General features: G+C 41.8%; 1 protein-coding gene across 1 annotated transcript in view; it reads right to left on the bottom strand.

Moving 5' to 3' along the window:
• Positions 1–1,064: 1,064 nt before the first annotated feature.
• The window catches only part of heatr3 (HEAT repeat containing 3), a 28,202-nt gene continuing 16,954 nt past the window's right edge, over positions 1,065–12,312 (bottom strand). Inside the window, exons 8-15 of the mRNA XM_083662361.1 lie at positions 11,822–11,912; positions 11,373–11,527; positions 10,708–10,790; positions 9,772–9,908; positions 6,411–6,499; positions 4,468–4,611; positions 3,823–3,999; positions 1,065–2,624 (exon numbers count right to left, since the gene is read on the bottom strand). Of these exons, the coding sequence (XP_083518487.1) occupies positions 2,511–2,624; positions 3,823–3,999; positions 4,468–4,611; positions 6,411–6,499; positions 9,772–9,908; positions 10,708–10,790; positions 11,373–11,527; positions 11,822–11,912 (990 nt within the window). The 3' untranslated portion in view covers positions 1,065–2,510. The remainder of the gene's footprint in view (positions 2,625–3,822; positions 4,000–4,467; positions 4,612–6,410; positions 6,500–9,771; positions 9,909–10,707; positions 10,791–11,372; positions 11,528–11,821; positions 11,913–12,312) is intronic.

Below are 12,312 nucleotides of genomic sequence, written 5' to 3' on the forward strand. Positions count from 1 at the left end.
CCAAGCACAGGCTCACAGCTCGTGTGAAGCTAGCCAGGTAGCTGCTAGCTAACGTTAGCTAGCCTACAGCCTCGTTATGCTAGCTGGGGTTTTCGCAGCCCCTGCCCCGTTACTTTTGGATGCTGGTTAAAAACACGTTCCTGTATAGGCGATACCTGTAGTTGTGAACCAAAAATCGCTCGCAAGAAATGTGAAGAGACTGTAGGTGACGTGTTAAAAATTGAACGCTCAAGCCCAAAGTTCAGGTTTAAACTGGCGAAAACGTGCGGCTGCTGCCTCTCCAAGCGCTGAATCTGACCCTTTCCTCCTGCTCATGGGTCCCTCATTCAATGGCGGACCACACTGCTCGACTGCGCAGCCGCACGGCGAGTGAATAGGGGGCGGAGAAACAGGTGTTACGCAAGAGAACAACATGTTTCTTGAATCTTGTTACGTAACGAGTCCCGACGGCTGATTAATGAAATAAGATGTACAGATACAGTGGTGGATAAAAACCACTTAAACCAATTTCTTTATGTAATTTTATAATAAATATCAAATGAACACCAGGACTTTGAGTATTGAATATCAAGTGATCTAAGACCAGTTATATTGGGCATTTTAAAGGGGGGAAATGTCTAAATTTAAGTTGTGTTACGTTTGTATTGATGATTGACTTATGGTGATCAACAGAGGTCATAGTGCACATTCCTTTTATACAGTATATCACAACATCCCTGGAGTTTACCCACCTTTTCAGTGACAATAAATCTCGATCTAGTAAATTGTATCAAACTGCTAGACGGAAATACAAGTCCCAAAGGCAAATAGCACAAATTGTTTGTTTTTCTGAAAATGTCTCTATTGGTTATCATTTGCATTACGAGGTTCTACATCCCTGGAATCTCGTTTTAGATTCACACAAACCTATGAAACTTCAGTCTACACTACTCTTAAATTAAACTTATTAAGAGTCATAGTTCGTGCACTTTTTTTTTTACATACTATGGACAGAGAAAAAATGACAGCCATATGATGATTCAGGATTTATTTCAAAACAGCAATTTATACAAATCCTGATGCCATAGAACATATCTCTGAAATACAGTTTTATAATAATGGTATGCAAATTACCCTGAAAAATCATTGGAAATCCAAACCAGGAAAGCTGTGTCTGACTCTTTTACAATGAAAGAAATATCACAGCATTCACTGTGGGTTTTCACATTTAGGTAAATGGCATTTGTGTGTATCACTGACCACTTAATTAAAACTCATGTCAACATGATCACTCACTGACCAGGTGCAAAAAAAGATAAAGACTGAATTTTGTCCGCAATTTTAGATTTCGAATCAACATTTTGACTACACGACACGTTTACTGACACTTTAGCCATTTGATCAATTTTTAGCTTGTATTTAGCTTCGGTCAACATTTCTTTGTGTTACTGCCAACTATGTCTTTCTGCTGTGGCAACCAACAGGGCTGACTATTTTATTTTTATTTCACCTTTATTTCACCAGGCAAGAAGTCATTAAGAGAAAATTCTTATTTACAATGGTGGCCTGGATTATCATCAAAAGTAAAAGTACAATTTGGTGACTTGTAGACAGAACACCGCCAAATGTACAAAGAGAGGAATTAACATTTTGCATGAGCGTAGTGTCTCCCAGTGTGTCTAATTAATCCAATCTAAGAGATGGGAAGCATTGATAGGCAGAGGTGGATAATGTTTTCTCTAGGCAAAAATACCAAGAAAAACCTCTCTGTGTCTTCACAGATTTTAGTCTTATGACAATCTTGCCAGTGTACATGTCAAATCCTTTCAGTTCAGTCTGGTACACAAAGGTCATACCATCTCATTTGTTTCTCCTTAGACAAGTAAGTGTCTCAATCCAGATTCAATAAAACAAACTTTTTTTTTCATATAGCTAGCACTATAATCCACTCTCGGGCACAGAAATGGACACTGCTTCTCAATACTGGTCAGGACCAGCAGAAGTGAACATTAACGTTCAATGACCCTTCCTTTTCAATGTAGGACAAGCTTGAAGAAAGTATCAATGTCAACATTGATGTCAAAAGCAAAGAGGATGTCATCTCCACACACTTGGGCCATTAACACATTTGCTACTGTGGACATGAAAATGGTCAGAATATACAAGAATATACAAATTCATGTCTGACAACAGTTTTGTTAAAATAAAGAACATTCAAAATATACTGATTGACAGGAAGCACAAAACCTTCCCCAGTACTGCAACATACTCTTATGTTTCCATCTCGTTTTTTGTTAAAAAAGAAAAAATTAAGTTCACTTAACCAAGTAAAATAGTGAACTATTATTCAGAGAATAGAAAAATCAAAACCAAGCAAATACGAATATTTTGCTACCGATGTAATAAATACTTGATGACTTCACAACCACACTCTCCATTTTATGCCGTGGCTCTGTTGGCATATCTGTCCATACTGTACATTGTGAGCCATTGCGGTTCACATGATCAGATTGTGAAGTATGGAAAAACCCTCATTTTTTCACCACCTTCTCCAGGTAACCGATGAATCTTCTCAAATTGATTTTGATGTTGTCGAGCACACACAGCTGCTCCGGGCTGTGCTTCCCCCTGCCCTCTTTACGAAGCTAGTTGAAAAGAAGCAGAAGCAGTCATTACAAACGTGGCTATTGCAACCGTAGAAATGGCTTCACAAGCCATTTGAAGAGAGAAGCTGAAACAACGTTTGTGAGGAAATGTTTAGTACTTTTATTCTTTATTAACACAAGATTCGGAGGACCTGAATCGTGTATTGAATCATTATTGTTCACAACTAGAGATGAAACGATGTGAACATTTCATATCACGATTATTGTGACGAAAATTATCACGGTTATCAGTATTATCACGGTATTGTTAAAATGTGCTGAAAGTGTCCAAAAAGTACGAATACACACTCACAGAAATCATTTCACCAAGTTTTAAATTGAAAACTCAGACCCAAAAAGGATTGAGACACTCACTGAAATAATTTCTCCAAGGCTACGTGTCTGCATCTGGGAGACGGTTGCCAACGTTGGTTGATGGACAGTATTTACCATGGTTTTGAAAACATACGGTTATTGTAAGGAATTTTATCATGGCTATTGTAAGGAATTTTATCATGGTTATTGTAAGGAATTTTATCACGGATGAAGTTCTTTTCTGTGGTTTGTCTCAAAAAATCTGCCAGGAAAAATTTGGCCCCATCATATCTCATTCTATCCAAATAGGGCAGAGGGCTGAAAAGCTGGGAAACTGGGATGTGAAATGACATTACACACACACACCAATCTTCCAAAATAATTTACTTTCCTCAGGTGGTAAACCTTTGATCCTTCCCACATGGCCTAAAAACGTATAATTTACAATCTACTTCCTTTTATTTTTTACCTACAACTGAGGTTGGTTATTCAAGCTCTTGGAGTTCCCTGTAGGAATGCCCTTCCCATACATCCATTACTCAATTATATAAATTCCAAACCTAAGTGTGAGGGCTCTCTATCTACTATGTCCAAGAAATTCCAAGAATTGACATGTCCGTCAATGGGTGTGACCAAAGTCTGGAATGTTGATTTAATGAGCTGGCAGGGGTCGATTAATTGGAAGAGAGTCTGGGAAAGTGTGTCCCTTTCATCCCGGAACTTTTAACTTCCAAAATCATTCATTTCAAATTTATACACGCGTTCACGAGAATGGGATGGACGTAGGGACGTATGGACGGACAGACGGACAACCTGAAAACATATTGCGTCTGGCCACAGCTATCGCTGGCGCGGAGGCATACAAAAAGAAGCTCTCGAGTACCTTGGCCTTGAAGACAGGTTGAAGTGCCTTCAGTGCGGGCAGTAAGTGGATGTTCTTAGCTGCCAGCTCCGCCTCCTCCCCATCCGCAAACACATCAAACAGGGCGTCGAGGGCTTCCCCGTTCACAACCAGGTTGGCATCTTTTGTCGCCACTTGAAGTAAGGCGTTTCCAATCATCTGTAAACGAGCAGACTTTCTTAGAGGTGGAACAAATATTGCCACAATAGAGAGGCAAAGTGACCGCCTACTTCCTGCTTCAGCACTGTACCAGAGATTTTCATCCGCCATTTATTTTCCCATACAAATTTCGTAAATTGCGGATAAAAATAGTTTTACTGGTTCAAACCAAACGGTACAGATATATTTAGAAAAAGGAGAGATATAGATTTCACTGGGACCAAAACATAAAAAAAAAATGTGGATTTAAAGAAAATATTTTTTCGATGTTCTATGGTCTCTCCTGATTATAGTGTTAGCTGAGCCGTTTGGTTCGACAAAGTACAACTATTTTATAAGCATTTTACGAAATGTCGATGGGAAAATAAATGGAGGATGAAAATCTCTGGTACAGTGCTGGTACAGTGCTGAAGAGTGACGTTCCACTTTGCCTCTCTATATATTCCCCCAGGAGAGCGCAAAAGGTACCTGGAGGGTTTCAGCCGTGCCCTTCTCTTTGGCCAGCGTGCTGCCGGTGATGCCCAGGATGGCCACGGCGTTGACCCTCACGCTGACCACGTCACAGCGGGTGGCGGCTTCGCTCAGGCTCATCAGCTGCTGGGGGCTCATACACTAATCAAAGCAAAACCAGCCAGACAAATACAGAGTTATCCACAATAAACACGGCTCGGCGGTAGGGTTGACCCAAATGCTACATGCTATGATATTTTCTCACCTGGACTACTGTGTGACCAGCTGGTCTCTCACGTGCACATCCACACTCAAACCACTTGAGTCACTCTATAAGAGAGCACTAAAAGTATTTGACAAAAAAACCCGCTCCTACCACTATTGTAACATCCTGGTTAAACACAACTTCCTAAGTTTCAATAACTTAATTTCCTTTAGATATGCATGCACCGTTTTCAAGGTACTGAATGGCCTTGCCCCTCCCCCGCTAATTGAGTACATCAATCAGAGACCTGTATCTGGATCCACATCCAGAACCACCAGAGCCTCAATTAGAGGTGACTGTGTTATCCCATACAGGCGCACCACCTTTGGCCAGACAGTTCTGTCTGTCAAGGGTGGCAAACTCTGGAACACAATTCCATCCGCCATAAGGGAATGTCCAACACTAGGCATGTTTAAAGGTCAATTGAAGAGATGGCTGAAGTCCACTCAACTCTGTACACATCACTAGGGTATAGAACAGTATGCTTATACTGTATGGATATGTCCTCTTATATCTGTTGAGTAAGTCTTCTTTGTAGATCTTACATTTTAGCTGTATGTTGATCCCAAACTCAGGTTTTAGTATCCGATTGTATATTCCTGTATATTTGTACTTTGCAATTTACACTTAGCTGTATGTAGATCTCACACTCAGGTTTTTAGTATCTGATTGTATATTTCTGTATACTTGCACTTTGCACATGTGTTTACATTTTAAATATGTATTTGTTGCACTATGTCATTTTTACCCCTATCAGGACTCTAAGCCTGTATCATCTGGCAGGGGGACTAACAATGGAAATTAGTCTTGTGACTGCAATTGTCGTGCATTTACATTTTTTTTAAATGTTCATTAATGTACACCTGTCCCCTATCGAACAAATAAATAAATTGAATTGAATTGATTCAAAGCTTCAATGGTTGCCATGGTAATCAACATCCAATCAGTATTCGAATGCTTCCGGTTTTTGTGTGTTTTTTTATACTGATCCAACATTATTCATGATGCATCAACATTAATATTTATGACTTATTCTCTTAGAGAAGGACATTCAACATTAGTGATAGTTTTGTGCCTCACAGCTCTCATCGAACGTTACTTACCAGCACTAAAACTGGGACAGTTTGACCACGCAGCCAGCAGGGCCTACATATGAGCACATTTGTTTTATGGGCTATCTCTGTCACATCGGATGTGATTATTGCAATTTTGTAGCCGTTTTCATTTCAATAAAAAGAAAAATACTTGAAGTCAGTCAGATTTTTGCCCTTCTCGTCTCTCATTGTTACGACGTGCTCCGCCCCGCCAAAGCTTCAAATATATTCGAATACTTCTCACAGAAGCTTCAAAGTCCAAAAAATGGTATTCATGACAGCCCTAGTCGACGATGAGGTTGAGTTTGAACTGGCAGGGGACTTGTAAATTTGTCTGGAATACAAAATCTATCAGCTTCAATGCTATGTGTCCGTCTCTGTATTTGTTCTGCCATGGTGCAGAAGAACAGCAAAAACACTACAAAAAAATCCACTACCAACAATTAAGCACCTTAAATAAGAACATTTTCAATATTGCAATGTGCACTAGGATTATACCGTAAGACCAAAACAGGAATCAACATGGAAACGAAGCTAAAATTAGCCACAAAATGCTGTATAAAATCAGAGAAAAAACAGAGTTTGTAGTGTCTATGCTGTACCTGGGGGATATTTTTGGAGGCAATCATCTGTAAGAGTGAACGCATGGCGCTGGTGACGGCCTCCAGGAACTCCTCCTCTTTTGGCATCTCTGAAAACAAGGTATGAAATATTGCCTGAGGTTCAAGCAGCTATTGTAAATATGATATAGTGTCTTGTAAGCCCATATGGGCTGGGCACCCAGCTGCATGACACTTAAATAAAAATATCAATCAATCAAAAAAAATCAAGCAGTAAATTCTACTTACCTAGCAGATATATTAAAATGCTTCATAATCTCTACGCCACATGAATGAGGACATGCAAGATTTGATCATATGACTAGTTCATTTGCATTTCACCTCAGACAAGAGTCTGACATTTACTTAGATTTGCTAGAAAGATGAACATTTCACTTTTTCACCAACTAGGGCGCCACTAGATGTCACTAAGTTGACTGTACAGTACAGTACAGTAGTGGAGTACAGGTTATTTAAGTGTTAGTAGTAAGGATTTTGAATTTGAACAGGCTCATAGCTATGCTGTTGTGTTTCTGACTAGGATTGTGGTTGTTTTGATTCATCAAAATGTTCAAAATCCTTACTAGTGTACTGTACCGTCAACCTAGTGACATGCCCTAGTGAAGCATCACCCTGTGCAACAGCCTAGTCTAGATTTTAAATTGGTAATACAAAAACGTTAAGACATATTTTGGAATTTTTATTAAAAGAAAATTTAACAATAGCCAAAAACTAACCTTTTCCAGGCCTGGGAAACAGTTTTTTTTTTTAATATTTTTTCCAGGAATGTCATGGCCGTGGGAACCCTGGACACCTCAGTAAGTATTCCTCAGTAAGTGTTCCAGACTGAGTGAGTGGCTGACTCACATGAATATGCCTCCTTAAGCTGTGTTCACACCGAGATATTTATTTTTCGCTCTGTCGCTTGATTCAACCCTTTGGAATCGCTCTGTCGCTCTGTTTAAATCGCTCATCAACAGGCACAAGAATTGACGGACATGTGGGGGCTATAACGTTACGCAATGTCATGATATTTGTCCACTACGAGCCACCGTCATTGTTTACAAGCTAAAGCCTATCAGCGTGCTCCTAATGCGAGCTCCATACCGGTAGGACAGACTTTACTTCATGTCAGCCGTCAGCCTGTCAATGCGGTTTGTTGCCACACAATAAACCAGCGGTTTGTTCCAAGCCAGTGTGATCCTTGACTCGCTCTCACACGGCAGCCAATCAGCGTTGAACAGCGAGCGACTGATGCCAGCGTATTTTCGCTCGAGTTGGGATATTTCATCTGGGGCGACGAGCGTATTTTCTCCCTATCGCTCTGTCTCTGCCGCTCGGACGCCCAGCGATTTTTCTCCCAGGCGAATATACGCTCAATCGCTCGTTTGCATTGACTTTGTATGTAAACTCGATGCCAGCGAAAAACTTTAATAGGTCGGTGTGAACGCAGCTTTATATGACCACATCTCCGCTAGCGGGCGCCGTGGGAAAACTCCAAAACAAAATTACCTCCGGCACAGTTTGTATTTTTTCCCGTTGCGTGTTTTCTATCAGTTTTCTATGTATACGTGCAGTTTTCCCCCCACAAGTAAATAATCAAACTAAACAAAGGACCTTTAAATGAGATTAGGGCTGCAACTAACGATTATTTTCATTATCGATTAATCTGTCGATTATTTTCTCGATTAATCGATTACCGTAAATTCCGGACTATAAGGCGCACCGGTCTATAAGCCGCACCTTCAAAGGTGACTATTTTTTTCTTATATAAGCCGCACCGGACTATAAGCCGCGGGTGTTTTAATGGTATTTTTTGTTTTTTTTACAGTGCACACAGTGTCCGCGGTGTGGTGAAAAGAGGGCAAGAGAGGAAATTAAAACAGAAGTGGATTTATAGTTAGAAAGAGTGCTAAAGAAGAGAGAATTCCGTTTTTTATTTTTTTATTTTAGTTACTCACAGTACTATTGACCAGTCCAACTCAAAAGATATTCGGCAGTTTCACTTTGAGCTCTTGTTCCGCCGCTGTCCATCAATGGTTATGACGAGTCTCGCTGGGTACAGTACGCCAAAGCGATATCCATTGACTTTAACCTTTTCGATGATGCTCTTGTATGTTGCGCGTTTCTGTTGCACCAACGCGGAGAGGTCCTGCCGGACGAAAAAGCGCGTACCCTCCCAGGTGAGGGGCTTCTTCCCCGCAGCCTGGAGGATGAGTTGACGGTCGGGCCAGCGGAGTAGGCAGATGAAGATGGCCCTCGGTGGCAGGCCGGGGTCTGGACGTGGCCGAGGCGCCCGGTGTGCCCTGTCCACCTCTGGTGGTTTCTCGCCTTCCTTCAGGTCCAGGATGTAACACAGGATTTTGCCACGAAAGCGTCCATGTCACCAATCTCAGCTCCCTCTTTTACATTGATCAGGCGAATGTTATTTCTTTTACTCCTGCTGATTAAGTCATCAACCTGCGTGTGCAGCGTTTCGATGTTTTTGCATTTTATCCACTTTCGGACTCACTGTGTTGTTTTTGTCCTCCAGTGCGCTGATGCGCTTTTCCGCATTAGAAACTGTTCACGGTTGCATTATTTTCTTTAGTGAGTGAGTGGATGGACTTCTGCACGTTTTCAAACTTGTTTTCAAGCTGCTCAAACCTCTGAGCGATGTCGGACTTAATCGATAGTGTTTCACGGAGTAAAAGTTTAGCCCAAGCCGTGTATCTCCAGCCTCCAGCAGGTGAGTCATTTCCTCATTCATGGCGGTGATTGCTTCTTTCTTTCTTTCTTTCGTCTTTTTCTTTCTGCTTACCTGTGTTGTGTTATGTTATGTTATGTTATGTTATGTTGTTAAAAGAGGGCAAGAGAGGAAATTAAAACAGAAGTGGATTTATAGTTAGAAAGAGTGCTAAAAAAGAGAGATTTTTTTTTTGGGGGGAAAAAATCCATAGATAAGCCGCACCGTTATATAAGCCGCAGGGGCCAAAAAAGCCCAAAAAACGGGAAAAAGCAGCGGCTTATAGTCCGGAATTTACGGTAGTTGTTTGGTCTATAAAATGTCAGAAAATGGTGAAAAATATCATTCAGTGTTTCCCAAAGCCCAAGATGACTTCCTCAAAATGTCTTATTTTGCCCACAACCCAAAGATATTCACTTTATTGTCATAGAGGAGTAAAGAAACCAGAAAAGATTCACTTTTAAGAAGCTAGAATGAGAGAATTTTGAAATTTTTCCTAAAAAGTTACTCAAAACGATTTATCGATTATCAAAATAGTTGTTGATTAATTTTCTGTCGATCGACTAATCGATTCATCATTGCAGCTCTAAATGAGATCTACATGTGCTCTGTTATCATGTATTGACATAAAGGTGGGACCTGCAGCAGAGAAGACCAGTGTGGAGAGGTGCTGGGCGACGCCCTGCAGAGCGGCCGCTCCTCCGAGGGACTCGGCGTCCATCGTGGACAGGATGTTATGGAGGCACGTCAGCGCGCGGTACTGCACCCGCTGCATCCTGCAGGAGAGACAGCCGGCTTCTATTACAGTGCAGCGGCCAGTGTTGGGGGTAACTCATTACAAAAGTAACATATTACATGTAATATATTACTTTTAGCACTAACTCAGTAATATAACTTATTACAAATAGGATTTCAGTAATATTATACCAGTTACTTTGTCAAGTAACACAAGTTACAAATTGAGTTACTTTTCTTCCATCAAAGCACATATTTAATAAAGATACAATCATTTCCTAATCAAATTGTGTGTTGTTATGCAAATAACCACTATAGATGACAATAACAAAGGAAAAGGTTAACATTTAGAATTTTGGATGTTTACACTGACTTCAAGACGATTAAAGTTATTTTTCGGGATGGTTCCGGGGCGGCGATGTCATTCTGCTACTGCTGTTATTTTGGCGAAAGTAATGCAAAAGTAGTGTCATAAGTAACAAGTTACTCTACACAGACAGTAATGTTGTAAAGTAACGTATTACTTTCAAATGAGAGTAACTAGTAATATGTAGTATATTACATTTTGAAAGTAACTTGCCCAAGCTCTTTCCACAGTACGGCAAAAGGCTCTTGAAAAACCACCGTCCATAACCAATTCGGGATAATTCCAGTCAAGTATATTTGATTGCCATTGTTTCAATAGAAAAATCACTGCCAACAAACGTCACCAGTGGACACGCACACTAGACATGGACAATGCAGAGTGTAATGCTGCCGTGAGCACAGTTTTTTATCAGGCATTTGAGTTTAGGTTAACAGCCAGAGCTGCTGTTCTCTAAAGACAAGTGAGACAATTACTTTTTTATCAGGCCTCTCCAGGAGGGGTTCTGCTGGCACACGTCCATGGCCTCTCCGCCGGGGAACTGAGACTTTTTCAGGACCTTGATTATTGAATTAAGAGACAAAATATTACTACCGCCTTCATACAGTGCAGTGTGTGTGTGTGTGTGTGTGTGTGTGTGTGTGTGTGTGTGTGTGTGTGTGAGTGAGAGAGGGGTAAGTGAGTGAGAGAGACAGGGGTGAGTGAGTGAGAGAGAGAGAGGAGTGAGTGAGAGAGGGGTGAGTGAGTGAGTAGTGAGAGAGAGAGAGTGAGTGAGTGAGTGTGAGAGAGAGAGAGAGAGTGAGAGAGTGAGAGAGAGAGAGGGGGGTGAGTGAGTCAGTGAGTGTGTGTGTGAGAGAGAGACAGAGAGAGAGAGAGGGAGGTGATAAAATCGACGTGACTTGACTTTAAACTGCTTGGAGTACTAGATGGGTGGGGTTCACTGCATCATTAGGACAATCCAGATATTGTGTCAGGTAGCTTGATAAATGCAGCAAAATATACTAAAACGACTGCTACATACATTTCCCATTATTCCCTAAATGTGCTGGCACTTGAAGGCAAACTCCACCCATCTTATAGTCCCACTGAGAATGAGTATTTGAGCCAGGTCAGGCGTGACTGAAGCAAGATAGGAACTCGCCTTCTCTGGGATGCTGTGGTTGATTAAGGCCTCGTGAACCTCAGCTGACAAGCACAGGGGGGACATCAGGCTGGAGACTCCATCACAGAGACTATCGGGACCCATCTCGCTTTCGTCGCTGCTCGACGACTCCTCCCACTCGTCGTCAGAAGGGTCTGAAAACAAGCGCGCCGCGCACATATACAATTGGTGGGGGTAATCGTGGAAGTGGGTCAAGACGACAAACACTGGCACGCAGACTCAAATAACAAAAGGATTTTTAAGGCACTCACATGAACGCATTTCACGTACTAGAATCTGATCAAAATTTTCCTTAGGATTTTTTTTTTTCCTTAGAAAACCTTTTCCTTAGGTGGCCAATGCGCGTGTCACATGTAATAACGTTGATGTAAAGTGCCTGGGTTAGGGTTATGTGGTAGGTGACTGCTGTCCATGCCCGCAACACTCACCATCAGAGCAGCAGATGTTGACGATGATCTCCAAGGACGTTTGCTGGGCTGTCAGCAAGGCCGTGACCTCCCTCAGCTCCTCCTTACCCCTCTGGACAATAAGAAGCAGGCATGGAGTCAACAACGTCCACTCAAAACAATGACTGTTACCTCTCTGGACAATAAGAAGCAGGCAGTTGCGGTGTGAATGCTTGAGCACCAACATATCTATATAGTTTATGGTTATCTTCGTAGCTCTTGTTCTAGATGTGAATGGGCCCTTAAGGCTGGCTGGGCTGGAGGTCAGGGGGTGAGGTGGAGTCTGGAGAGATGAGCTTTCAGCCTGCAGCAGAAAATGGGGAGCGCCTGCCTGCAGTTCTGAGGTGGGTTAGATCATCCCACCAGTGACGAGCCAGGAGGGAGGAGAAGAGTCTGGGCCGGGCAGAGAACACAAGTGTGTGTGCGAGTGTGCGTTGTTGGGCGGGTTTAACAGTGCTGTGATACAGAAATGC

Source organism: Poromitra crassiceps (assembly GCF_964638095.1).
Source record: "Poromitra crassiceps genome assembly, chromosome: 28".
Taxonomy (NCBI): domain Eukaryota; kingdom Metazoa; phylum Chordata; class Actinopteri; order Beryciformes; family Melamphaidae; genus Poromitra; species Poromitra crassiceps.